Source organism: Bidens hawaiensis, unplaced genomic scaffold, assembly GCF_021521415.1.
Source record: "Bidens hawaiensis isolate Kalapana, Puna unplaced genomic scaffold, B.hawaiensis_p1.1 tig00419639_1, whole genome shotgun sequence".
In the NCBI taxonomy this organism is placed as follows: domain Eukaryota; kingdom Viridiplantae; phylum Streptophyta; class Magnoliopsida; order Asterales; family Asteraceae; genus Bidens; species Bidens hawaiensis.
The window spans coordinates 85,815-113,701 of record NW_027504919.1 but is presented as its reverse complement, the minus strand read 5'-3'; the positions used below and the strand labels follow the sequence as shown (position 1 = coordinate 113,701).

General features: G+C 30.3%; 2 protein-coding genes across 3 annotated transcripts; one reads left to right on the top strand and one right to left on the bottom strand.

The window, feature by feature from the left end:
- The first annotated feature begins 1,853 nt into the window (after window positions 1–1,853).
- LOC143609440 (MADS-box protein SVP-like) lies at window positions 1,854–6,278 on the top strand. The gene is made up of 8 exons (XM_077084193.1): window positions 1,854–2,334; window positions 3,549–3,627; window positions 3,795–3,859; window positions 3,922–4,021; window positions 4,725–4,766; window positions 4,857–4,898; window positions 4,973–5,127; window positions 6,148–6,278. Exons 1-8 carry the CDS (start codon window positions 2,150–2,152, stop codon window positions 6,164–6,166), a joined length of 687 nt encoding a protein of 228 aa, XP_076940308.1. The 5' UTR covers window positions 1,854–2,149; the 3' UTR covers window positions 6,167–6,278.
- A 14,706-nt stretch (window positions 6,279–20,984) lies between these two features.
- LOC143609441 (O-fucosyltransferase 39-like) lies at window positions 20,985–26,589 on the bottom strand. Of its 2 annotated transcripts, none has more exons than XM_077084194.1 (10): window positions 26,354–26,589; window positions 25,753–25,815; window positions 25,588–25,669; window positions 25,438–25,508; window positions 24,757–24,845; window positions 24,486–24,656; window positions 23,609–23,882; window positions 22,938–23,165; window positions 22,181–22,378; window positions 20,985–21,459 (listed from the first exon to the last, which is right to left on the bottom strand). In XM_077084194.1, exons 1-10 carry the CDS (start codon window positions 26,456–26,458, stop codon window positions 21,247–21,249), a joined length of 1,494 nt encoding a protein of 497 aa, XP_076940309.1. In that variant the 5' UTR covers window positions 26,459–26,589; the 3' UTR covers window positions 20,985–21,246. The 2 variants fall into 2 exon arrangements, with proteins under 2 accessions (XP_076940309.1, XP_076940310.1); XM_077084195.1 differs by having other exon boundaries at window positions 20,986–21,459; window positions 24,453–24,656; window positions 26,354–26,476.
- Window positions 26,590–27,887: the final 1,298 nt, after the last annotated feature.

The following is a 27,887-nucleotide window of genomic DNA, read 5'->3' as shown; positions in this document are numbered from 1 at the left end:
TTGTAGATAGGTACTCGGTGTAAACACTAGGAGGTGATGTTTGGGTCTTGGTCAACACGAGCTAGATGATGGTCAACGCAGTTCCGGTCCGATTTTAAAATTATGTATGGTTAAATGCGGCTCTGATCCGGTTTCAACTCATCGAAGATTATTCAAGAAGTCATGATTCAAGCACTGGTCAAAAGTCACGGTATGAATCAAGTTGTATACATATGTTGTATTTTTATGTATATTTTCGTTTGGTTATGTAAACGTTACATGTATTATAATTTCCCGAAGACATAAAAAAAGTATTTTGATAAGTTTTATAAATATATTTTAATAATATTGTAACCATTTTCATTTATTGAATATTTAGAAATTGATGAAATGATATGAGTCTTAAAACTTCCACAATTAATTACAATCTGGTAATGTAATTGAAAACCCAACTAACTAAATTGAAGGTTAACATGTTAATTTCTACCTAGCTGCCTATGACAAATATAACAAATGATTACTGTTATTAGTTTATATAATAATATGCATTATTAATTAAAACTATATATAAGAATGCAGTAAAAGTAATTATAAAAGAAACCTGAGAAAGGATAAAATAAGAAGTTTGGTTTTCCTAAGAAGACTAGGAAGGATGGTATTTTAGTCTACTACCTTAATATTGAAACCCACTTAATTTAATTTCAAAAACCCACTTAATTAAAACACACTTAATTAAAACCCACTTAAATTTTCACTCATCTTCTACAACTACCACCGCCACCCACCGCCACCACCTTGCAGGAAAAGTCTTCGGAAATTTCGCCGGAAAATAAAACACTATGAAAAACACAATGTAAAAAACACAATGGGAAAAACACTATGAAAATAAAAAAACAATGAAAAACATAATTAAATTACACAATGTAAAAAACACAATGCAAAAAACACTATGAAAAAATAAAACACACTTGTATAACACAATGTTGTAAAACACAATTTTGATAAAACACACTTTGTAAAAAACCTACGAAATTTTTTTTTATTTTTATATAACAATATGGTACTCATATAAAAGATAAAAAAACACTCGTTATTATGGTGAAATTGTTTTGAAAAAAAAATGTCTTATAAAAAAGTTATTAGCGTTTTAAAATGATTGGGGTATTTGACATGTACCTTGCATGTGGAGAGAGAAAGTCAACAAATGTGTTATCCCTGTTATGCCCTTACCTTTGTTTTACACTTTATGATCTCTCTAATCTAATCTCAACCATTCAATTTTAAAATGTATGAACAAGATTATTTCATATCCTTCTAAGAAAAACTAATCTTCTTATTATAAATCAACCCAAGAAACCTAACTAAATTATATATCTTGTGTAAACATTATTAGTAAACTAGCGGAGCATGTTGATTATTCCTGCATTTTTTCAAAGAAAACACATTTCTTCTGCCGACATGGCTCCGTGGGTCTCTCCCCAATAGTGAAGCAATTTGCATCAAAACACTTGAACCAACTTCTTGAGATGGTACTGGATCACATCCAACATCTTGTTTCACCATAAAAAGAATCTTTATCTTTCTTTCAAAAATCAAAAGTTAATAAATAAATGAACAGTACAAAAGTCAGGACTTGTTAGTTATTACACAGCAGTTTTTACCCAAAATATAAATTATATGATATGTTATTATTATATCTCAATCTCCAATTCACCAATCAACCAGTACTGCCATCAACTCAAATCTATAAAATTTTCTATTCAAATCTAACTGCAATGTTAATCATTCATGGGTTTTCTGTTTTTGTTGTGAAAGTTGAGTTTTTTAGCGAAAAAGATTCATGAATCATAGTGTTATAATAATTTAAGCATCTGCATCTTGATTGCTCTGGTTAAAAGAGTGAATTGGGTAAATTGGTGTTGTTGTCTGCTTTTGAATCTGTTTAGGGTTTCTAATTTAAGCATTACTTTTGGCCACCTAATTTGGCAAAAAACAATAATGCAATCCCTTTTGTTCTCAACCATCAAAGATAAATATTTCCATTTATAAGAAGACCCTCAATTTGTATGCTGGTTTATTCCTTGAAGTTAATCTGTGTGTGTGTTTTGTGTAATCTTGTTTCTTTTTTTCACACACACTGTGTTTGTGTGTGTGTGTTACACTTAAACTTATGATGGCTAGGGAGAAAATAAAGATAAAAAAGATTGATAATGCAACTGCAAGACAAGTGACCTTCTCAAAGAGGAGAAGAGGGCTGTTCAAGAAAGCTGAAGAGCTTTCTGTACTTTGTGATGCTGATGTTGCTATTATTATCTTCTCTTCTACTGGCAAACTTTTTCACTACTCTAGCTCAAGGTAATCTAATCTTTTTTTTTTTTTTTTTTTTGGAATTTCATAATTAGGGTTTATCATTTCATTCCACCTAATTTGGTTTTTAAACATGGTGAATTAATGCTCAAAACATACAGTAAACTGTTGAGGGATGAGAGATTAATGTGATCAAAGTTAAAATATAAAAAACAAAAGAGAAAGGAAGAAGCTAGCTAGACCACTTTTCTTTCTTGTCACTCTATGAGGTATAATGTTATTTTAATTAGTTTGATCTTGATATGGCTAGTTGGTTACCTATTTACCTACTGTAACTCTATGCTGTTTTTCTCCAAATAGCACAGTTAATTTGGAACCTTAAAATCAGGTAATCTGTGTGTTTGTAGTTATGTAATGTTTGTTTGAATTTCAACTACAAATATCTTGATTAATGTTTCTTAAATTGCAACTCATTTGACTCCCGGAGGAATGGAATCAGTAATTCAGTACTATCCAGCTAGGTCTAAATTATCTATGGTTTATATAATCTTGGTTTCTCTTAATATAATCACTTGGTTTATACAGTTTTGTTTTTTAAATGATTCATGGGTGGTAGTCGATCTGCGTTGGATTTTGGATTGTGTTCATGATTAGGATGCCATAATATTATCATGTCTAGTAAGTTGTTTCGATTACAATCAAAATGTAGGCATTGGATGTTTTGTGTTACATATTACAAGATGACTAATCTGTTTATTATGACAAATTAATGACACAAGTTTACATCTTTGACCGCACCGCAAGATATACTACACCTCTTGTAAGTTGTAAGCTAAATACGAACACACATGTTATCATAGAGAGAGATTTATAACTTAGAAGCAACCGATTGTAATTCCACAAAATCCGTTGTAATACACTATAATCTTATTTAACTAGTCCTGCCTCTTATTCTTGCAACCTTTGGCTTTTGAGTGTCAAACTAGGAGTTCCTAACATTATGTATCCTGAAAGTTGACAAATGACTATTTCTTTATGTTGATAGATAGTTTGGAGATGTAGTGCTCTGGCAGCTTTAACAAGTACTAGGTTTGAATATTTAAATTCAAAAGAGGAGTGAATGAATGTCAGTCACACACTCACTCCAAATGACTAGATTTTAAAAACTAGAGCAACCTATTACATTATTCAATATAGTATGTACCTAGTCCTTTGTACCTCAAGTTGGATTTTAATTCATGCATTTGTCGGGACTTTTTCAGCATGAAAGAAATACTCGAACGGCATAGCTTGCATTCGAAAAACATTGAGAAGCTTGACCAACCATCACTTGAATTGCAGGTAGGCTTATCTATTATACCATCCTAATTCAAGTTGTTATTAATTCTATATGTCAAGTGTGGGGATAGCTAGCTTGTCCAAAATGATGGAGTCAATTTGGCAACCGCGAAAGGATTTTAGCAAACTTTTAATTTCTGCTTAAAAGTAATAAAAGTTGTCTTGTGCAGCTCGTTGAAGACGTCAACTACGCCAAACTAAGCAAGGAAGTTGCTGAAAGAACTCTTCAATTAAGGTACATTACATTCTCATTTTTGAGTTTATTTGGATTTTGACCTTATTTTTCATGAAAAACAGGCGGTTGAGGGGGGAGGAACTCCATAATTTAAGTATCGAAGATCTGCATGAGCTGGAGAAGTCCCTTGAAGCTGGATTGGGGCGAGTCGTTACAAAAAAGGTCCGTTATCTCGTACTACTCCCTTCTTATGAAATCTGTTGTTTGTCATTTGTTGTTACAGCAGGGACAAAATGGTAATATTAATTTGATAAGCACAACGTATTCTTACAAGTATTCTGACTTTAGTAGTCGGAGTTAACTGCAGTGACCGAATGTTTAAGTTTGGCTGCGTCTAAAGGACCACTTACATGTTATACGGTCCATATGGGCTGTATGACAGGCGAAAAATGGTCATGTAATCAGTCGAATAATCATATGGCATGTATGATCATGTGTTTGACTGAACATCATACGACCCGTATGATGTGATAGGCCGTGGTGTGTTTGACATCATACAGCCCGCCCGTATGATGTAACACTGGTATACACTTGTAGGGGTGGTGTTTGTATATCAGCCCCCTTGAGTAGACATTTGGAGCTCCTACATGGCATGGCATGGCATGGCATGGCAGAATGCAATGCACTCGTGTCGCACCAAGTGGCTTTTGTAAAAACACCTCTTTGATTCATGATTTTCTTTAAATGGATAAAGCCACGCCACACAGGCTGACACCTGTACATTCTGTGGCTATTAATCCCCTGAACTCTAGGTGACTGTTTTATTGTACAATCATGGCCCAGATTTGCTTGAAAAGTAGTTTATTTACTTATTTATGTTTTTGTCTATTCAGCAAACTATTTATTAGATGTTTATTTCTTTCAGAGTGAGGTAATCATAAAAGAGATCAATCATCTTCAAGAAAAGGTGAGCGGTCATCTTATACAACCTATATATAATTGTAATTCCAATTGATCAAATCTTGAAAACACAATGTCATTTGATGCAAAAATGCAGGAAATGCAGCTCATGGCAGAGAATGACCGCCTCAGACAAGAAGTAAAGATTGTAACTTTTCTTATGTGTTTGTCCTATTTTTGGTTAACTTTTTTTATCTGGATTGTGGGATATAGATGTTGAGGGTATCTAATGCTCGGAAACAAATCCATAATGGGACGGCGAATGCGATTGGTGAAGAAGGCCAATCATCCGAATCTGTTACCAACATATCCAACTCTGCTGGTCCTTCTCAAGACCATGAGAGCTCTTATACGTCCCTCAAGTTGGGGTTAGTACTTGTCTTGCCTTTAAAAGTTTAGCTCAATATAACAAAGAAAAGAAGTCATCATAATGATAACTATTCTCTTAGCTTTTTCATTAGTTAATACATTGAAAACCAGCTCACTTTCTCATTTACTTTAAAAAGTCATTCACCACAATTTGGTATATTAAATTTGTTTAAATACACATATATATTTGTTAAAAAATTAAAATAATGACATGTTTTACCCCTAAAACATGATAAAGTGACATTCCAAATGTGTAAAAACTTATCATAGATGGTTTTTACTGTATAAGATGATATAAAATTGTATATAAAGCAATAAAATTTAATTAGATATTGTAGTGTTTCCACAGTATCACACCAACAACTAAGACTATCTAGCCTCCTACATATGTAACAAGTGTGCCAGTAGGCAGGCGTTTGTCATTGATTTCACGAGCATGTGCATTTTAAACAAGTTTGTGGACATTAATAACACCAAATTGTTTTAGAGTGCCTTTTTTTGTTCAGTATGAGAAGTGATGTTTGTTTTGTATGGTATTATTAATCCTCTTTTCACCATTCACCATATTAGTTACTTTCTTAGGGTGTTTGGATGTGTTTGAAGTTACAATAATCAACTTTTAAGTCAGTAACAATGATTTACTATAATTTATCTTATGTTAATACTCATAATTGAAATTAGGTAGGTATATATCAACTTAGGAACATATTCCTGGCTTTAAGGCTTAAGCAATCAATTATTGCATTTTCATTTCAGGAAAAAGACTTGTGAAAGTTTAGTGACCAATGTATTAAATTTTGCATTATATGAAATGACAGTTTTGATGAGAATAGAATAATTAGAGGTTTTCAATTCAATTAAAGTGAAGTTGAGATGTCTTCTTCTTTGAACATCAGTTAGAAAATAAACTAGGGGTACGTTTTGCTTTATTTATTTATGTTGGTTTTATTGGACCCGTACGTGAAATGAATAAAGAATCAAGTGCATATATATGGCTAATTGTTTTGTTTACTGTGCAGGCTACCTTACACAGGCTGATTGGAAGAACTAGTAGGTTTTATGTATTATGAAGCATGTAAATGAAAAACTAAGATGACGCTGAGTTGAGGATATTTGTTTATGGATATGGTATTTTGTCATTTGGATTTTAATTATACTTGATTGCCCCAAAAACACACACAAATACCATATAACCAATTAAGTAAACAACACGAGAATCACATGATCACTTGTACATGGTATTAGCCTCATATAGTGAGACAAATTTGAGCAGTTATGCGGTTAAATAATTGATTTAGTTATCGATCATAGTAAGAACAACAAACACTAGTGTTTATATGTTCTTTCAGTTGTAGTTATATATAATAAATTTTAACTAAAAATTATATTTCTGTAAAAGAAAAAAAATAATAAAAACTCTTAAACTTTTTGGTTCCTATTTATGTTTCTAAGAGACAATATTTTTTAGTAATAGCATACATAATTGTTCTGAACTTCAGTTAATATCTAAGGTCATGAGGTATACTCTAATCTCAACATAGGTTAAAATGACATGACATTTTAACAATAGATTAAACAACTTCTCACTTGTGTTAAATTTGTTAAAAAGGGGTCTTGGATCATGCTTTTAACGAGTTAAAAGACAAAGAACAATATATTAAATTAACAATTAATAGGTTTGAGATGAAGTTAAAAAGATTAAACCATTTCTTTTGAGTGAGATGGAGTGAAAGAGAGAAAAATAAGTGATGTTGTGCTTATGTGGAGTTAAGATGAGTTAGAGTATACTATTATTATATTAATAGATATGTATATTAATGTCTATATTTGTTGTTTTGCAGTTTTTTAGTTAAATATATATATATTCTAGAAGTTTCAAATACTTTTAGACTATTTTCCTATAAAAATTGAACTCTTCATTATTTTCTTCTTACTTACATATGTATGTTTCTAAGAAACAGCAAAGTCTTCGATTCTTTCAAATAAAACAACCAAAATATTAACATAAATGTTTAAAACCACAAATATCTTATATAAACCATATGTTGTCACATTTAAAATTAGCTGTGATATCTTGTTTTTTATAGTTCGATTCAAGTCATTCAACTTGTAGTAGGCCCGGTTCCACAAGGCAGTACGTTTTCCGCTTGTTTATTTTATTTAATTAATAATGCTTCCTTTCATTATTTATTTTGTTCATGTTGTGAAAATGCATATGGGCAGCCAGGTCAGCGAATGAGGTGGGTGAATTGGATTTCGATAAAGGTTAACATTCTTGTTTGGCGAATTGAAAAAGAAAGGATTCCTGCCTGTATTGAACTGGTGAAAAGGAGGGTTAATCTGCCTAATACTAGATGTGCTCTATGTGGTGTTGATGAGGAGACTGTTACCCACACTTTCGTTTCTTGTGGTTTTGTATATGGTGTTTGGAGCAATATTTGGAGGTGGTGTAACTTGGTCCCTGCTTGCTCTAATTTGATTGAGGATCTTCTATCTTAGCAAGATTCGGCAAGTGTTTCAGCTAAGAGTAAGAAGATTCTTAGAGGTATTATTATGGTCGCTTGCTGGGCCATTTGGTTGGAAAGAAATAAGTCGATTTTTCAAAAGTCTGATCCTAGGTTGTTGAGGTGGTGGCTTCAGTTAAGTCTATGGCGTTTTTGTGGCTGAAGTATAGATCGAATTGTAAAAGGATAGAGTGGAATGATTGGGTTAAATACCCGTTGTATATGTTGTAATCTGTGTTCGGAGCAGTCCTTGATTTGAGGTCTTGCTCGGTGTTTTAATGAAGTTTATGTTTCAAAAAAATAATGTTGTGAAAACAAACCTAATAGCCAAACATGTGAGAAAGAGATGTAGGGAGAAAGATGGAGATTTCATTAATATGGTGTGTCTTACAAAGAGGTATAAAGAGATGTATATATAGGATAGGAAAACTTGGAGAAGAAGCTAATCTATATTAGGAGTTGATAACCATAATATTAATATACTTATAACACTCCCCCTTGGTTATCAACTTAATACGCTTAGAGATGTTGCCTCATTAAAAACCTTGCTAGGAAAACCCAATGGGACAAAACCATAGCTAAGGGAAAAAGAGTGCAACGCGTATTGTCTCCCCCTGATTTATATATCCATCAAAATGGTAAATATCGATCTTCTATGAAAGTTGCCCAAAACTTTTGTAGTCAATCATTTGCGTCTTCGTTCGTTGACGTTTGAATCCTTAAGTTGAATGATGTTGTATGATCTTCACGTGAAAACTTCTATTGCTTCATCTGGTAAACACTATGATCCTTTTGTGTTTCTCTGCATCAACAAGACTAACCAAACTTGTTTTGATGGATTATTAAAATATAAACACATATCTTTTATACCTGAAATATGTGTTTTAACTCATTCGAATGTCTCCTAGCATGACACATGCTGATAAATATAAACAAGAAAATAATAATCCTATATAGCTAACAATATGACATAATGCATATATGCATTATGATATTTCCAATAATATTTCATATTCATATAGGAAATGATATAGAGTCATTGTTTGACATCCTTTAACGTGCTAAAATGATTAAATTTGTCCATGGTAAAATGTCTCAACGTTTCTTAGATCTTCGATGGATTTATAAACATATAATTACACATATACTCGAACTATAAGTCGAGCAATAATCGCACCTTGTCAAGGTCTTTGAGAAATAATTTTCTCTTTAAAAGCTCATAAGTTTCTCTCGATGATGTATACATCATCGGTGTATGTTTTTAGTAAAATTTTAAGAGTGAAATTTATATAAAAAGCATGGTTATTTATATTCAACTTATCTCCCTCTTTATCAAAATATCTCTTGATTTGTATCAAGCTCAATCTGATTAATCCAAACTTAATAAGCATAAATCCATGCATTTACCAATCCATCATGGACTTCTTTTCAACTTGACAAATTATGCATACGCATTCACTTTTCCAAGATTTTTGTTGCATAAACTTGCTCATTAACACTTCATTTTGTATCACATATCAAAAATCCGTATTGTACAATTTCTTTGTTTATAGAGATATTGTACTCATCATGTACATTTTATTATTTGTGTATGCTTATTGATGCACAAGAATTCCATAGTTAAGATACATCAATTAACCTTTCAAATATTAAACTACCTTAGAAAATTCTTCAGGAGTCTCATTTATGCTCAACATATTCAATAACCTCAACATATTCAAATATGACTCTATACACAAAAATCATTGTGTTCTCGAGAACTTACTTTACATGATTTGTTAATTCAAATCCTTCAAAAACTTTCTTGTGAACTTTCAGTATCAACTGAATCACAATATATTGGACGCATATCAATTATCTCTTTATATTACCACACTTTTTAGTTATCGGAAAGTCATTGCTTCCACCATTGGAGAATGTGTCTCCTCAATCCTCATAATTAATCATGGGTCTTTGCAAAAAATTTTGTGCCATCAATTTTGCTTTATATCACTTAATGAATTTTCATAACTCATATACAAGACCCGTTTGTATCTAACACATTTTACAACTTTAGTTGTACGGACTGCTGGGCCAACAAACTTTCTATTATTTAGAGAATTCAACTCTGCCCTGTTTGCGTTTTTCCACTTTAGCCAATCATTTTTTTTATAGGCAGATTTAGAATATTGATCCTCATCGTCATTTCAAGCGTTAATTATATATATAAATAAAATTATAACGACGTCGACTTTATTTCAATTATATATATCTTCGTAGACATGATACAATATAATTTATTGAGAGCTCTTTGTTTTCAGGTACCTAAGGTTCTTCAAGAACCATCATGTCTAATCTCTTTCAAGAGACCTTTTACTGCACCTCGACTTGACCATCTTCATCACTTGCTCCAATTTTAGAGGAAATTTTATCTTTGGAACCGATTAGTCTACCACACTTCATGCGTACGTTAGACTCTTATTAATACGTGATTGTCCTTCTTGGAAAATAATATTAATTGGAGCATAAGCAGTTGATTTATTTGACTTAATTAGTCACTCTATTTAGGTCAGTAAACTTGTCTGGTAATTGATTCGACAATCTTTTCAAATGAATTATCCTTTGAACTTTTAGTTCACATCATTTATTTGAGGATTAGTGATAATTCATTCTAACTCATTTCTTTTTTCAACTGCTTTATATTTTCCCCTATTGTTGGGAATGTTAATTCACTTATAGTGAAAACCAACGAGTCATAAACATATTTTCATTAATGGCTCTTTGTATTTAATAGCATATCAATGTTTCATTCCCAACATAAATTCTCAACCTCCTTTAAGGTTTCATAATTGTGTGTTGTGGTGGATTAATTTCATTACATATCACACAACCAATATATCTGACGAGAGGTATATGGTTCTGACTAAAACCAACTTTAGTGGGGAGTAAATGTTATAACATGTTGGCTTGATGTGAATTAATTATAAGACAGTAAAATCATATTACTCAAATACAAACATGAAACTTTGCTCTCGTGATGATTGCCTTTGCAACGAATTATAGACGTTGAGTAATCGTCTTTAACAATACAATTTATGTAAGAACATAATCTGTTATGAAGTTAAACACTTATTCCAATGATCATTATTAACTTGGGAATCAAATTCATTATTATAACCGAATGTAAATATACCAATCTGGAATAATATGTTTGCTATCTTATTAGCTAAGTCATAGATCATGCAAACATAAATTTGCGATCTTGATAACCATTTAGACGATGCATCGATTTTCAAAACACTAAATGGTATCATGTTAGGATATGTGTATCATTTTCTCAATTCCATAACATCTAGGGATTCACACCCTCCTTCAGTTGGTAAATAAATGATTTCCCTTGAGAGCAATATACATGTATAAGTATTATGAAGAATCATTTGGTTCCTCAATATATTTCACATCATTGACTCGGTGTGGTCTAACCGGTCGTGCCATTAGATAATCATGATCCATAAACTTTAGGTTTATGATCGTATATGTAGTATGCTTCTTTAATGCAAGACTATAAATATGAAAGAACATTGTATTATCGTTTCAAACGATCATGTGATTTCACTTTTGTATTTCCACATTTTGTTTTCATATATGATCAATCTCTTTGCCACTTGTGGGGATCGATCTCATTATTAATATGATCACCATTACAGTTTCCACAAATATGTTCCTGGTCATGATATATACGGTGATCATTTTTATAGTCACGTTCACCTCAATGAATGGATTAGAACCAAACAAAATTCAAGGTTTTTCATTATTCCTCGAACATAAATGTATGAGCTTTAAACCTTCATGCTCATATAATAATATTGCTACTTGAAGAACATATTCAAGGTGCGGAAAATAATCTTTCCATTAACATAAGTGAGAAACAATTACATGATCGGCTTATGTGAGATTTATTGGTCTTAAATTATAGGACCATTTATAAAAGAATAATGAGATTTGAAGAGTATAACACTTCTGGTGTTATATCAAAGTATATCATATTATTCATCTTAGTGATAACAAATAAATAAAAAAAATTAGTTACTCAACTCAGATATGTACAATAATAATAATAACATTAATCGAAGATGTACAGTGTCTCGTAATTATATTGCTAAATTAAAGTAGCTCATAAATTTTATTATCATGTAAATGATATAAACATCGGACCCAACAATACATATAACAGTATTATAAATAAATACAATAAGATATGTCAAAAACATCCATACACATCTAACGTGATACAACAATTTATAGCTTTACTTGTTAATACAATCATACCAAGCAATAATAAACAATATATATTGTGATTATCTCTTTAACGAGCACACATGATAATGCTGAAAATTATTTTTGTTATTCTAGCAAAATAATAAAAGTATATACATTCAATATGATACAAGATAACGATAAATTACTCAATAATATAACTATTTGCATAACGAAAAATAGTTGCTCAACAAAATTATTATTTTATCGCATTAGCAAACCATAATCACAAATAGTTCTCTTATATTTCAAAAGTTTTTTACACGACATAAATCTATATTGCTAGGTTTGACATTAAAATTCGATAATATTTTTTTAGCTTGAAATAAAAAAAACTTAAAACCTTTTAAAATAGCAACACAAGATCGGTTTTACCTTTTATTTTGATTACTAATTAACCAATCCATTCTAAGTCAAATATATCACTATAAACAAGTTATATAAAACTATATGAAATATTTTTTTCATTATTTATTTACAAACAAATATAGAAGTTATGTAGTTGTAACAAATATGATTTCTTAATAATAGAAATTATATGATGATATAACCTTTTAATATATTTCCGATCATTAGATGAGATGTTATTCAATGATATATTAAACTTGTCATAACAAACATTATAGATTTTTCTAATAATCTAAAAGGGTCTAAATGCATGAGCTTTTTATTTATTATTCATAAAATAAGGGCAAATTAAGACACCTTGAATTTAAGGGATTCACAAATCAATTAACATATGGTACAACCTAAATGCATCTAGGATAAGGGCAAACTTGTCAACAACTAAAAGAGGTTATTAAATAGTTACATCATTGACCCCTTCACTTTACTTAACTTTTGTAAATTTTAAAAATAGTTACAACTATAATCCTTGATCTTTCACTCTTATATGATTTTTATTTTCATTTTAATTCAACCCCCCCTCATTATTTTAAAATATTAATAACTTTTTATGTACTAATATTTTTTTAAATAAATTATAAAATAAAAAGAGCATGTTTTTATCTTTAATTTGAGTATCATATTGTTATCGTTTTTTTCATTTAAAAAATATCATTTTACGTAGGGGTGTTTGCTGTCTGGTTTTAATGGATTTTAAATTAAACTGTGGGTCAAACCGTTTGTAACCGGTTATGTCGTCGAAAACCGAAACAAACCTTTGAAAAGTGAAAACAACCGGCCAAAAGTTAATGAAAAAAGTCAATGGTGAAATCAAACCAATGACCGGTTTGAACGTTTTTCGGTTTCAAATCGAACAACGAACATCCATAAACTTGTTACATGATTACAAATGTATGTTTTCCCGCTGCATCGCGCGGGCACTCGTCTAGTTACATAGAATACACATAGTTAGTCAACACAATCAATATTAATTGCCAATACAGTTTTGGGAAAATCAAATTTATTTTTTAAAATTCTCTCGTTTTTACACCATTTATAAACCCCCTTATTTAAAATTTTTATTATAATTAATAAAAATAGTAGTCTTAATCTAATAAATCAATTTAATAGACCAATTGATGGGAATATAAATAGATAAACCAAAATAGTAAAATACGCACAGCACAAGGTATGCCGATAAAAAGGCTATACCACTCGTTGGGATGCATGTTAAAACCCCAAAATCAAATAGTACAGATATATAAAATATATATAAAACAATAGAGAGCATTGGTTCGTAAATTACCTTCTGTAGAATAGAAGCAACTCAATCCGTTACGAGGTTCTCAATGATTACCGGATTTTATGGGGCTTATTATAATGCCATCCAACTCCTGAAAGCAACTCGTGCTGATAACGTGTTGTGAAAACAAGCCTAATAGCCAAACATGTGAGAAAGAGATGTAGGGAGAAAGATAGAGATTTCACTAATATGATGTGTCTTACAAAGAGGTATAAAAAGATGTATATATAGGATAGGAAAGCTTAAAAAAGAAACTAATTTATATTAAAAGTTGATAACCATAATATTAATATACTTATAACAGTTCATTCTATTACCTTGTCATACAATTCCAAATTACCAAACATGGCATTATTATATGTTTTCCTAGGAAGACCAACTATTGTGCCACCAACAACCAATAGACTTTTAAGCCAATATCTTTTTTCAGTTTTTGCTTCTCGTTAAAAATATTTATAATTTTGAATAAAATACTTAACTCGTAAAATTATGGGAAATTTATAATATGGTAAGAGAAAGGTCAACAAATTTTATCGACCAAACCAAGCTCATCTTAATAATTGTACAACTAACACGTGTAATAAATAACCTGTTTTATGTAAAATTATACGTACGCATTGGAGGAGACGATTATACTAAAAACTAGGGTATATGCCAGCGTGACACGTGGGTGGAATAAATTGTCACTAAATATAATAAACTTAAACATCAATTTAAACAAACATAATGTTTATTTAACTATTAAAACTTAATAGATTTACATTGTCACTAAACAAATCACCATACCAACCAAAATAGATTGTCATTGTCTTAATATTAAAACTTTCAAATTACAGGAAGTTAATTTGAACATAACAAATATAAAAATTTAAACAACAAATTCAAGCAACACAATACTTCTTCAAACTTTCGGACCAAAACGTTAACCATTTACATTGTCTAGATCTTAAAAGTTAAAAGTTACAATAAGTTAATGTACATCGAACAACCAAAAAACATCAACAAAAGACATAAACATGTACTTTCATATTAAACCATCATCAACTTCTTTAAACATTCTACCAAAACAAACTCATTTTGCTTCACCACCTGAAAATATAATAAAACATTAGCATCAATATTAAATATATTTAATAATGAGTAACATTTAAACATTAATAAAGTTGTTTTTATTAAAACAAAGTAACATACAACAACAAACAAAGTAAAACGATAACATAAAACACCTTTCTAACTTAAACCATTAAACCAAAAAGATATATCAATAAAAATCTTTTTTGGCCGTAATTTTATACATAACAAATTTGATATTCATTTAAAACAACCCGTTTTGAAATATTTTCAAAATAGTTACAAAATATAAAAAAAATTGGAATTAGTCAACTTCAAAAAATTATGAAATTTTTTTTGAGTTTTGACCAATCTTGCAACAAACTTTTAAATCAATGACATTAATATTTTGTTAAACTTGCAAAACATAAAAACGATTTACAAGACATTAATATTTTGTTAAACTTGCAAAACATAAAAACGATTTACAATAAATGAATTTTCAAATAACTTTGGAAAGATTAAAAAAAATTATGTTGACTTTGAAAATATTTAAAGGTGAAAAAATATGATACTAAAATATATATACCATATATACATGTATTTTAATAAAAAATATATATTAAAAACGTGGAAATTAATTGCTATATTTAAATGAGAATATTATTAAAGACATTACTAACAAACGTATATGAATATCCCGTACAAACTGAAAATGTAATAAACACGTATTTAAGATATTGACATTTTATGTTGAGTATATATTAGGAAAATGAATTAAATTAGAATATATTAAATGGTCGGTCAACAATATTAAAGAAAGTTATTAACTTTAAAAATTTTAGAAAACACCGACCCACATTATAGTCAATTCCAAAAATAAATAAATAAATTATACTCAACTTATTTATTTGAAATTCGAATTATTAATTTGAATACACATAAAATGTAATAATTATAAATAATGACTTTAAACTTTATTATATGATTTGATTAAATTAGAATATAATAAATTGTTATTTAAGTTATAAATCTGTTTACCAAAATTGTTAAATGAAATTTGTTATAGTCAAAGATCCTAAATACAAAATATATTACAAAAATCATGGCATAATGTAATCTTGAAATTATTATTTTTTTAGTCGATCCACAATTAATATTATTTTATTACAGTCAAAGAAATATGCATTCAATTTTGTTAAAAACCCATTATCATTAATGTGATATTTATGTCTAATTATAAATTGATCAAACATATAAGATAGGAAAATTGTGGAGACAGGAAAGTAATAAACAATAAATATTGACAATGAAAACAAAAATTTTTCATAACCAACTGTAATATATTTTTTTTAGAATTCAAATTCAAATAATATTTTGAATTTTTATAATGCATTAATTGTTACATTTATACCTCATATACATTGGTCAAACAAAAAAGATGGAAATGTGCAAATGTTGTAAAATATAATGTATCTTACAATATAATAAAATAATAATGTTTTAAGTCAAATATATTGAAATATAAAAATGGTAAGGAGTAAAGTTATTATTTATGTCAAAATAAGATGTAACAACTAATTAGAAAAAGTAATAAATTAATAATAAAAAATTACTAAAATTATAATAATTATTATAAATTATAGAGATTATCATTAATAAATAGATAAATATAAGATACAAATATATATATTTTTTTTAATACATCGGTTGTTATTAAAATATATTAAACGGACAAAACCAACAACTATATATGATTGATTATATAAAAATCAAATAAATTACATTAATTGTGAAAAATACATAAATACATGAATAATAACAAAAATATACATCAATATTAAAAAAAAATAAGATATGTTATCAACAAATCTTCAACCCATGAAATTAGCTATATAAAGTTGGGAACATAACCTGAAATGATAAAATTAAATATTAATTTTCGTTTTACAAATAATAAATTTTAATTGTAGTAATGTTACATGTTATGAAATATTTACCCAGTAATTCATAAAATTCAACTTTAATTTAAATTTGGAAATTTATAAATTTTAAATTACATCGTTTTAGAAATAATAAATTTTAGTGATGGTAATTTTAGACATTATGAATGTGTGTTTAATCAACTATTTAAAAAGTTCAACTTAAAGTTAAATTGAACTTTAATGTTTGACCAGACAATTTAAAAATGTTTGACCAACTTAAACGTTTGATCAGCAATTAAATAAAAAAAATCAACTTTATTTTAAGTTTGGAAATTTAAACTTTTTAATCAAATCGTTTAACTTACCAACTTAAACGTTTGACCAGCAATTAAATAAAAAAATCAACTTTAATTTAAATTTGAAAATTTAAACTTTTTAAATCAAATCGTTTGGAAATTTAAACTTTTTAAAGCAAATCGTTTAACTTACCAACTTAAACGTTTGACCAGCAATTAAATAAAAAAATCAACTTTAATTTAAATTTGGAAATTTAAACTTTTTAATCAAATCGTTTGGAAATTTAAAATTTTTAAATCAAATCGTTTAACTTACCAACTTAATCGTTTGACCAACAATTAAATAAAAAAATCAACTTTAAATTAAATTTGGAAATTTAAACTTTTTAAATCAAATCGTTTTAGAAAATAATAAAATGTAATGATGGTAAGTTTAGACATTTTAGAATATTGACTTACCATTTACAAATTTCAAATTTAACTTACATTTGGAATTTAAAATTCGAAATTTGGAATTTAACTTAAACATGGCAGCATAATTACACCATGGAAAACTAACATTACTCTATCCAAGTAAATGATTTTTTTTAATCTATTGAACAAAGTCAATGATTATAATTAATGGGTGGTTTAAATTACTCATTGATAATATTGTAAATATATTAAAGGAATCTGATTTATAATTAGAGTGTGAAGAGCATAATACACAAAGTACACCTTTTTAAACCTTTGCTATTTAAAAATACAATCCCAAAGATTTACTCATTCTCTCTAATATATTTATGCTTTGATGAATCGGATGCTATCAAATATATCGATAGTTAAGTAAAATCTACTAATACGTACTCTGCTCTACTTTTAAATTATGTATTTTTTTATGACCATCGACTTGAACTTCATCTTTTAGAAAGACAAAATCTTATTCAATTCCTTGTGTAAAATTTAAACTTACATATATATGGAAAATATTCTTACATATGTGTATGTTATTCAGATTCTAGCAATTAAATATGATGTTGCCGGAAAAATATATAACCTAGCCGGAAAATCATATAACATTGTTGGGCATTAAAGTATAATATATAACCTTGCCGGAAAACGATTAATCTCGATATATATTACCGGAATATAGAGGATGGTGGATGGTGGAGTTAGAGAGAGAGAGAGAGAGAGATTAAATACAAACAAAAACGGAAAACAAAAACCTTACCGGAAAACCGTAATAACTTCAAAATATCAATTCAATATTGGATTTTGATATACAACCTAAAGAGATTATTACAAAATCATATAACAATTAAAATAAATATAAAACCATATCGGAAAACCTTACCGGAAAAGATATTACCTTGCCGGAAAATCAAATAACATTGTTGGCCATTATCGGAAAACGATTAATCTCGATGGTGGAAATTACCGGAGAGAGAGAGAGAGGGGGAGGGAGGGAGAGAGAGAGAGAGAGGGAGAGAAATTAAAATGATTAAAATGATGGTGGAAAATTATAAGGTTTAAATAGTATGTCAGATGACACATGACATCATATTAGAGAGTCTTAGAATGGAAATGAGATGACATGGAGGCCTAGGTGGACACCCTAGTAGAAGGACATGTGGCAAAATTGTATTGATTTAATAGATTAGTAAGATAGGCAAAATTTTGAGAAGTATAGGAAAATACTAGAGGTGTCAATGGGAGTGGGTTGGGTTGGGTTGGGTTGGGTTGGGTTGGATTTGGGTGATGAGTCAGGATGAGTATAGGTCAGGATGAGTATGGGGTCAGGATGGATTTTTAAAATAGAGGGTTATGATGGATATGAGTCAAGATGGGTAAAACTAACCCATCTTGACCCAATTGAATGTTGACATACAAAGGATTTTAAAAACCCCTAAAAAAATATTCAAAAAAACTATTAAAAAAATAATAACTCAAAATATAAATAAAAAACGCAAAATGTAAAATAACTAAAATGTTTCCCCCATCATCCTCGTTCATTAAAAAAAATCGTTTTGTATCGGTTCAGGTTTTTTTGGGGTTTTTTTTTCGGTTCGTTTTTGTTTTTTTTTTTCATTTCGGTCGGTTTCGATATCTTCTCGGTTTCAATGATTTTGGTTTCGATTTCTCGATTTTTTCGGTTTCAGTGTTGTTTTATTTTAGTCAGTTTTTCGGTTTCATTTCGTTTTTTTTTTGTTTCGTTTCGATTCATTTGTTTTATTTTGGTCGGCTACGTTTCAGTTTTTTTGTTTCGTTTTGGTAAGCTTTTTTTTTTGTTTCGTTTTGGTCAGTTTTTCGGTTTCATATCGGTTTTTTTGTATCCTTTTGGTCGTTTTTCTATTTCGATTCAGTTTCGTTTCGGTTTTTTTGTTTCATTTGGTCGGTTAGGTGTTTTTGATTCGTTTTGGTCCGGTTTTTAAATTGCATTTAGTTTTTTTTATGTTTCCATTTGGTCAGTTTTTCAGTTTCAATTCGGTTTTTTGTTTCGTTTCGGTTGGTATTCTATCTCGGTTCAGTTTCGTTTCGGTTTTTTTTGTTTCGCTTTGGTCAGTTCAGTGTTTTTGTTTTGTTTTGGTCAGCTTTTCAGTTGCATTTCGTGTTTTTTTTGTTTCGTTTTGATCGTTTTTCTATTTCAGTTTAGTTTTGGTTTTTTTTGTTATGGTTCGGTCGATTCGGTGTTTTTGTTTTGTATTGATTTTAGCTTTTCAGTTGCATTTCAATTTTTTTTTGTTTCGTTTTGGTCAGCGTTTCAGTTTCATATATTTCATATCGGTTTTTTTGTTTCGATTAGGTTGTTTTTCTATTTCAATTCAGTTTCGTTTCGGTATTTTTGTTTCGTTTTGGTCGGTTCCGTGTTTTTGTTTCGTTTTGGTCGTTTTTCTATTTCGATTCAATTTTGTTTCGTTTTGGTCAACTTTTCGGTTTCATATTGTTTTTTTTTTTGTTTCGTTTTGGTCGTTTTTCTATTTCGATTCAGTTTTGTTTCGGTTTGGTCGATTCGGTGTTTTTGTTTAGTTTTGGTTAGTTTTTCGGTTGCATTTTGTTTTTTTGTTTCGTTTTGGTCAGTTTTTCGGTTTCATTCCCTTTTTTTTGTTTCGTTTTGGTCGTTTTTCTATTTCGGTTCAGTTTCGTTTTAGTCGGTTCGGGGTTTTATTTTTGTTTTGATCGTTTTTTGGGTTTCGGATGAGTTTTGTTTCGCACGTGATAGTTTGGGTATTTTGAATTAGATAAATTTTGAATAACTTGAATATTTTGTTTTGACCCATTTTAACCTATAAATGAAACTCACTTGTATATTTCCAACCCATCCATTTGAAGAATTATTATGATCCATCCTAACCCATTTTACTTTTAAAGTTTACCCATCTTGACCCAAACAATCCATTTAGGTTGGGTTTGACACCCTTAGAAAATACCAAATGACACCTCTACTGTCTCTACCATGGGTTGAATAGTATATGCATTTGGTTAATTATTTATTTTCAAACATAAAAATTTGGTCAACGAACTAACATAGGTTGACACACCATTATTTTGAATACACAAATCGTTGAAGTTTACACTTTGTTAAACAAATTTTGATGCACAATTGCACGGACATAGCTCAGATAACTATTAAGAGCACTTCAAATACAAACACACACACATACAAATACAAATCACGTTAATTTCATTTGTACGTTAACTTTCCGTATACATATAAGAGCATTTACGCTGGATTTCCAATCTCAGTATATATAGTTTTCACGAAATTTCATCTTTATCTCTAAAATTATTGAAATAAGGTAATGAAGAAGAAAAAAGAAAGTGTGTCCCATTCCATATTTGATGTTCTATTTTATTCAATTAACTAATGTTACTTTATTATTTTCTGTATCTTTTTGCACCCACTAAACTATGAGTGAAAGGGATGGCGAAAACCATAAAGTGGTCCTTAAATAAATTATATGAGTTGATTAATATTGGGAATAAAACGTGAATGCTCTAACAACACTATACTTGACTGTGTGGTACAAGAATGACTAAAATATTATAATGGATATAATATAAGTTATTTACGTTTAAGAAAATAAACTCGAGCCAACATTGTATAACATGAGCAAAATTTCCATTTGTATAGCTTGTAATGTAATATTGAATAAATTAATATTATACATATATAACATGAGAACATAACCTCAATGGCTGGTATGTTACTGTATAACTTACGTATTTGTGTCACCGTAACACATACGAACTACATAACACACTACCCCCCTATCGACACGACACGACACCCATGTTGGAAAAATACACGCCTTATTTTAAGTGATGACAAACCACAAACAATATGTGCGACCACAAAACTACACACAACATTGTTGTCGCTTTAACGTTGTTGGCACACGCAATCAGGAACGGGGTATGTGTATATCGATTGCTTTGGTTTTCGTTCCTTAATTTCCCCTAGCCTGTTCCGTTGCCCTTCTACAACCGACTCTTGAAAATCGGGCCAGCTCAGGCTTTTGTTCATAAAAAGTTGACCCAATAATACCATGTTTGGTCTTATTGTCTTCAAGTTGAGGTACGTCCGGTGTCCCACCTGTTGGATAATCAGATATTTTGAGTGTTTTGACGAATTCTTATTATTAAAGAAAACTAATACACAAAAACACCTAAAGTGACATTTTTCTATGAATAAAGACGTATGTGTTTGTTTATCCAAACATTAAATGTTGATTATTACAATAAAGGCAAATACCATAAAAAAAAAACCCAACATATATAATTTCTATTTTCTCTAACAATAATAGTCTGTCAACATTTTTTACACATTAAAATCTGGCACACGATAAATTTGAACCCAAGAAAAATAATCATGGACTTTTAACATGTATAAATTGTTGATGGACTTTTTGTTAGAAAAAAACATAAACTATGTTGGGTATGTTTTTTTAGTATTTGCCTTACAATAATCATTTAAATAGATTTGTGGTGTTCATAAAACGTCGAAAACCGACTAAACCAAAGCAAGTTAGTGCTTTGACCGGTTTAAGATTTATGCGGTCCGACGACCGTTTTAGCCCATTTTAATAAATTTTATTTTAGTAAATGAAATTATGTATGCGTGTTATATTCATAGACCAGCTTTTATCATTTAACAAATTTTAGCATAAACTAACGACTTTGAGAAATAAAAAATCGGTTCAAGCCACTAAACCAGTCGGTCCGGACTGTAATTACTGGTTTGATTTGTTAAAACAGGTTGAACTGGACTGTGAACACCTTAAAATTCCAAAGGCCATGTAAGATAAGATGCTTACCATAGCATTGTGCATATTTCCGGGTGAAGCGGAAATGAAGATGTCACTATGCATGCTAACATAATAATCAACCGCAGCCGACAAAGAAGCTTTTCCTTTTATTTTGGCCCTTTCTGCTGAGGACGCGAGGCTCTTTTTGTCTTCCATATATGGAAATAGTTGTCGTAACGCAGATATCCTAGCTTCTCCACCATACACCTGCATATGTACTAGTCAAATGTCTAAAATGCCCTTCAATATTGATAAAGGTAGCAGGGTGTGCATGGGTAATTCCGTAGTTTGGTACGGGTGAGCTCAGGTTGACTTGAGACACTTTCGTCCAGATTTTTTATAAGTTACAAATAGTCTGTGTTAAAAAAATACGATTACAAAAATTATATAATTTCAGTACTCACCCATAGTTTTATATAAAAGATATATAAGGTTATATCATTATGCATTAATAATACACTTTAGAGAACTTTTGACCTGGTTGACCACTTTGACCGGTGTCCTTTTAAGGAATTTATATCCACTTGACCCGTTTACTTTTTATCTGCTTGACCCGCTAGGAATAAACTTTTGGCCCGTTTGACCGGTGTCCTTTTTAAGGTTTTCTACTTTAATCCACTTGACCCGTTCACTTGTTGACCAGTTAGTGACAAACTTTTGGCCCGTTTAACCACTTTGACGGGCGTCCTTTTTATCTGATTGACCTGCTATGGATAAAACCTAACCCAAATCCTCCATTTCATAACTAACGGGTTGAATTTGTCACCTTGTGTGAAGCGAGGTACAAACGGGTACTATTGTCAAAACCCAAAGCTGCCAGCAATAATCCAATTTCTTCAGGGGTCAATGGGCACCGGCCCTGGTTCCTTAACTCCTCGTCCGTGAATCGTGAGTTCATGACTCTTCCTTGCCAAATCGCTTGTCGGTATTTCGCCAAAGCCAGTTTCTCGGCTTTTCCGCCACCAAAATCGCACGCCGAATGCGCAGCCATATCCTGAATATTCAATTATAATAAATTGCAAAATAAACAGAAAACATAGTTTCATAAGAAGCTTATGAATAAATCTGGGCCCTTAGATAGTTAGATCTATGATCTAGTGGTTGAGAATTGAGATTAATAGTTTCTAGAAACAAACTGTATAGTGTCTCGGCCGCTTACATGATATAGTTTCCTATTTATGTGATATGCTTTATTTTAAAGCTTTTCTACACTTCTAGGAAACAATGATTTCTTATTTAAACTTGTTTCTATATCTATGTATTGTGGTTACAATGTAGGGGAAACTTCAACATGTAGGAAACCGGAAATCCTGATAAATAATAATGACTGGCAATAATCTATAATTAACATATATCATAATGTCAAGATATTTGTTCCTATAAAATTAGAAATTGACCAATCTGTCCTCGGATAAACGAGTTAGTTATTGTTTGTACCTTGTCAAACCGCAAATGTAGAGAAACATATTTCCCAGCTCCATGACCGTCTTTGGTGTCAATGACTTGTCGAATGTATTTAGTCCCGACCGCATCGATGCTTTCAACGATTGGGTATCGCAGGCGACTCACGAGGGCTTCCCCGAGGCTTCTAACGTGAGGGACAAAGACCAACGCTTCAAAGTTGACTTTGCATCGTAACCGTTGGATTTCTATCGGCATGTTGTCAAAAGCTAGTCGATGTGAGAACGGTGAGATTGCAGCTATCCCGTAGCTGTAAAAGACAATTCGAGTTAAGCTCAATCTCGTTCTTTGAGCATAGATTTTGATTGTCATTTTAGTTTTAAAGGTTGGCTTCCTTTTTTTCTAAACAACGAAAAAGTGTTCTTGATATTCTTCAAGAAATGAAGATCACGGGGTGTTAAGAACAACGTAAAAAGACAAAAATCCCCTTTATATTAACACATGAGCATTTGAAGCAGATTTAGAAGAGTTTGTGTGTTTTAGTATTCAACAATGGTTCACACATATGATTGATAAGGCTTTTTGTTTAGGTATATTAAAAGTATGAATGTCTACCACAACTAGAGCCACCAAAGCACATGTACTACCGTAATACAAGGTGGTTATGTAATCGCATAACCACCTATCTTTCTCTCACCGACTATGTATTTTCAGCAGTATATACTAGTGTCTATGCGCTTCTCGTGGTTCTCTACTTTAAATTGGTTCTATATTGAACAAGCCATGAAAGTTATATATGTTTTCCATCCTAATACTAGAAGTGGTATGTTTGAGTAAAAATTCGACTACTTTTGTATCAAAGTATATCGTGTATACTAACCTCTCAAGAACGGGAGCGACGTTTTCAAGATACCAATTTGCTGAAGCATGAAGAGGTGCGTTTTTAATCCGGGTAGATCTAATTGCTGAAGCATAATACTCACGTGTACTCCACGCATATTCATCCGGTAACTCCCTAATTATATGTATATCATCCTTCAATATATTCACAAAATGATCAACGTCAAATATTTCCGTGAACGAGCTGCAAAAGCACCGTAACACCTCATATGTAAATGTATATTTTTAACAAATATGTATGTACCTAAGTTTAAACCATGAAAACACAAAAAATATGAACAAACCTTGTATCTTGCCAAACAGGATTCACTTCAAGATATGGTATCATGAGTGTCGCATTGAGGATTTTAGTGATCGCAACCGCGTCACATATCTAATTGAAAACATCATTCAAAAATAAGTAAATATGGATCATAAAGGCCCAAGTAATAGCATTTCACTTATTTCAGATTAATCAAACGGGTAGAAAAGGGAACTTGTTAAAGGAAGCAAGTCAAAGTGTATTCAATTACTTACAACTTCCTAAATCATTTTATTAAGTCAAATAAGATAATTGTTTACAAGTATCACTGGTACTTTTGTATGGCTGCTTGCTATGATTCTTTTAGCTTCATTTTATGTTATCCGAATAACTATAATGTAACAAAAAAAAATTCGAAGTCAGGGGTCTCTTGTCCTCTGGGATAGATGACATGTTTGCTCCCATCACACCCTCCCCAGAACATACCGTGAGATTATATTGGTATCTTGTTTGTCTAAATTTTTTTTGGGTTGACCGTTTATAATAATATCTAATACATTAATCTTTATGCATAACTCTAGGAAATGGGACCAAACAAGTCTTGGCGGGTCAACCATCCGTTTTTGAGTTTTGACTAGTTACCAACTCGACAATCCGCAAATTTTGGCACCTCTAATTGGTCATGTATTACTAAACTTTTTGATTGAATATGTGAAAAACATACCCCCATTCTTTGTTGATTTAATCCACCATCAAGAAACACTTGGATGAACCCCGTGGACTCCGGTAACGATGCTTTAAAAATAGAAATCAACAAGTAACACATTAGAATCATAGACACAAGTATTAATTATCACCAATCTATGTCACTTACAAGAGGCAGATGTGGATTCAGCAAATGGTTTCCATCCTTGGTTGGATAAAGGTGTCCAAAGATCAGATAATTGTTCATTTGTCTAAACAAGAAATTCAACTATTCAAAAAACTTTTACAAATAAAAATGTGAAATTTATCAATCAAAGATTCAAATTACACTCACCGCTTGGTGTTGTAATGCGCTCTTGAACAAACGCGAGTGCCGAAGCTTTGAAGCATTAGAATCCTGCAAAATTATCAAGAAAATTTGTAAAAACATGAAAACTTCTGTACTACATTTGTGACATCATAAATTAGACAACTTCCCCCAAAACATAGCTTTTTAGTTTCTTTGAAAAAAATCTTGAATTTCCCATGGATTTATCAAGGGTATGCTCCTGCTAACAATTTCTTGATGTTCCCAGAAATAAAAATTGAAACTTTGGATTTTCAAGAAACACCAAAATACATATTGTTACAGAGTTGACTTGACTTGCTTATTTCTGGATTAAATCAACTTCAGATAATGATGAATTTATTTTTTATTTCTGGAAAATAAAAAACACCCAGAAACCCCAACATTCATGTCTCATGATTTCTTGCAATTCACCCACCAAAAACAAGATTACAAATTCACAAAAAGGCAGCTCAATTACATGACCTCAAAACAATTTTTTCTAAAGATTTCACTTAACATAAAATTAAAAAAAAAAACCCATCTTTATAAACGTACACAAAACACATTCCCATCATCAAATTCCAAAAAAAAAAAAAAGCAAACTCACCGACAAAGTTGGAGAAGAAGCATGATTTGAGGGAGCAACAAGTGGCAATAATATGAGAGAAAGAAGAGTAAACAACACACCACCATGATGCTGCCGGTGGTTCATCTTGACTTGACCGGAAGTTAATTAATTAGACTTCAAACCGGCGGTGGTAGTAGTAGATGAAACAATAAAGAGGGAAATGAAATAATAATAATTAAGATGAAGAGATGTGAATGAATGAGCAAAAGCAAAGCAGCTTAATTGCAAGCTAGCTAGCTCACATGGGGTCACCTCTGCTTGTCGTACATTCCAAAACAAATATTATAATATTAATATTTATATTATGATAATAATAATAAGTGCAGTGATTTGTGTGATGAATTTTATTATTATTATTATAAACAACAGGTGCAAGCAATCAATTTGTTTGCATCGCTTTCTTGGAGCTAGCATTCAAAGTCACCGAGAAGTAGTAAAGCTTACGTGTCCTTAAACAAAACATAACATAACATAACATAGTGTTTGTTGTACCATGGAAGGAAGGATTAAGGTATGTATGTGTATGCTACTTTTTGTCTTTACACAAACGGTAATATTTTTTGTGACTGCTAACTGATTGGTTTATTCTAATGATTAAGCTCATTAAAATCGGATGAAAGTGTTATGCGATTTATATAACCTTTTGTTTTTAAAATGGATTTTTTTGTTCAATTTGAATTTTAAATTATATTTTTTTATATGTGTGTTATTACTATATCTATCTATATATCTATAATATATATAAACGAAAACCCAAAAATCATAGGTGTCACGATGTGGTCGCTCCCCCCTTTTTGGAGTCACCAGATTTGCTTAATTTTTAAATGGAGGTTTTTCATGCATTTGACACGAATTCACGAGTATGAGTCTTATCAAACTCATATATTTCTTAAACGAGTTATAACATCTCAATAAATTAAAACTAATCTCACCAAATATTTGATATAATAATCCTACAAAATAGGAATATATTAAGAATTAATATATGATTTATTTAAAAGAAGATAATATATTTTTATAATTAAAAACCAATTTGAAGTAAAAAAAATAAACGGGTCTTTGGTCTCATCAAACTCATATAGTTTTTAAACTAGGTTATAACATCTCATTTATTTGTGAAACAATTTATAATCAAACTATAAGTATATTATTAAATTTCATACAATAAAAAAAGATAAAAATTTAAAAAATAAATAAATATTAGAAACATATAATATAAAACAACCCCCGTAATACGAGGGATAAAAACCAGTATGTTATATAAATGTGTTTTTTTAACCACAGTTAATAATCTTTAAGTAAAAGTTAACAAGAAGCTAAACAAAAAAAACATTTAATAATCTCAAGTATATTCTATTGGTAAACAACAATTCATACTGGTAATTTAACAAAAGACTTTAAACTTTAGTTTCTTTATTAAGAGCAATTTCTTTCATGTAATAATCATGGATGTATACTCGATTTACACGTGATTTCTTCTCGATTTCACTCATAAGAAATATAGATACTTTCT

What these genes read in the sequence shown, in the direction of transcription:
- LOC143609440 (XM_077084193.1), top strand. Translation starts at nt 2,150, where the DNA reads ATGATGGCTAGGGAGAAAATAAAGATAAAAAAGATTGATAATGCAACT. An exon ending in AACCATCACTTGAATTGCAG is followed by an intron (nt 3,628 to 3,794) that starts GTAGGCTTATCT and finishes TGTCTTGTGCAG; the next exon opens with CTCGTTGAAGACGTCAACTA. An exon ending in TCAATCATCTTCAAGAAAAG is followed by an intron (nt 4,767 to 4,856) that starts GTGAGCGGTCAT and finishes GCAAAAATGCAG; the next exon opens with GAAATGCAGCTCATGGCAGA.
- LOC143609441 (XM_077084195.1), bottom strand. Translation starts at nt 26,458, where the DNA reads ATGAACCACCGGCAGCATCATGGTGGTGTGTTGTTTACTCTTCTTTCT. An exon ending in TAAATCAACAAAGAATGGGG is followed by an intron (nt 24,846 to 25,437) that starts GTATGTTTTTCA and finishes GTTTTCAATTAG; the next exon opens with ATATGTGACGCGGTTGCGAT. An exon ending in TACATTTGCGGTTTGACAAG is followed by an intron (nt 23,166 to 23,608) that starts GTACAAACAATA and finishes TTGAATATTCAG; the next exon opens with GATATGGCTGCGCATTCGGC.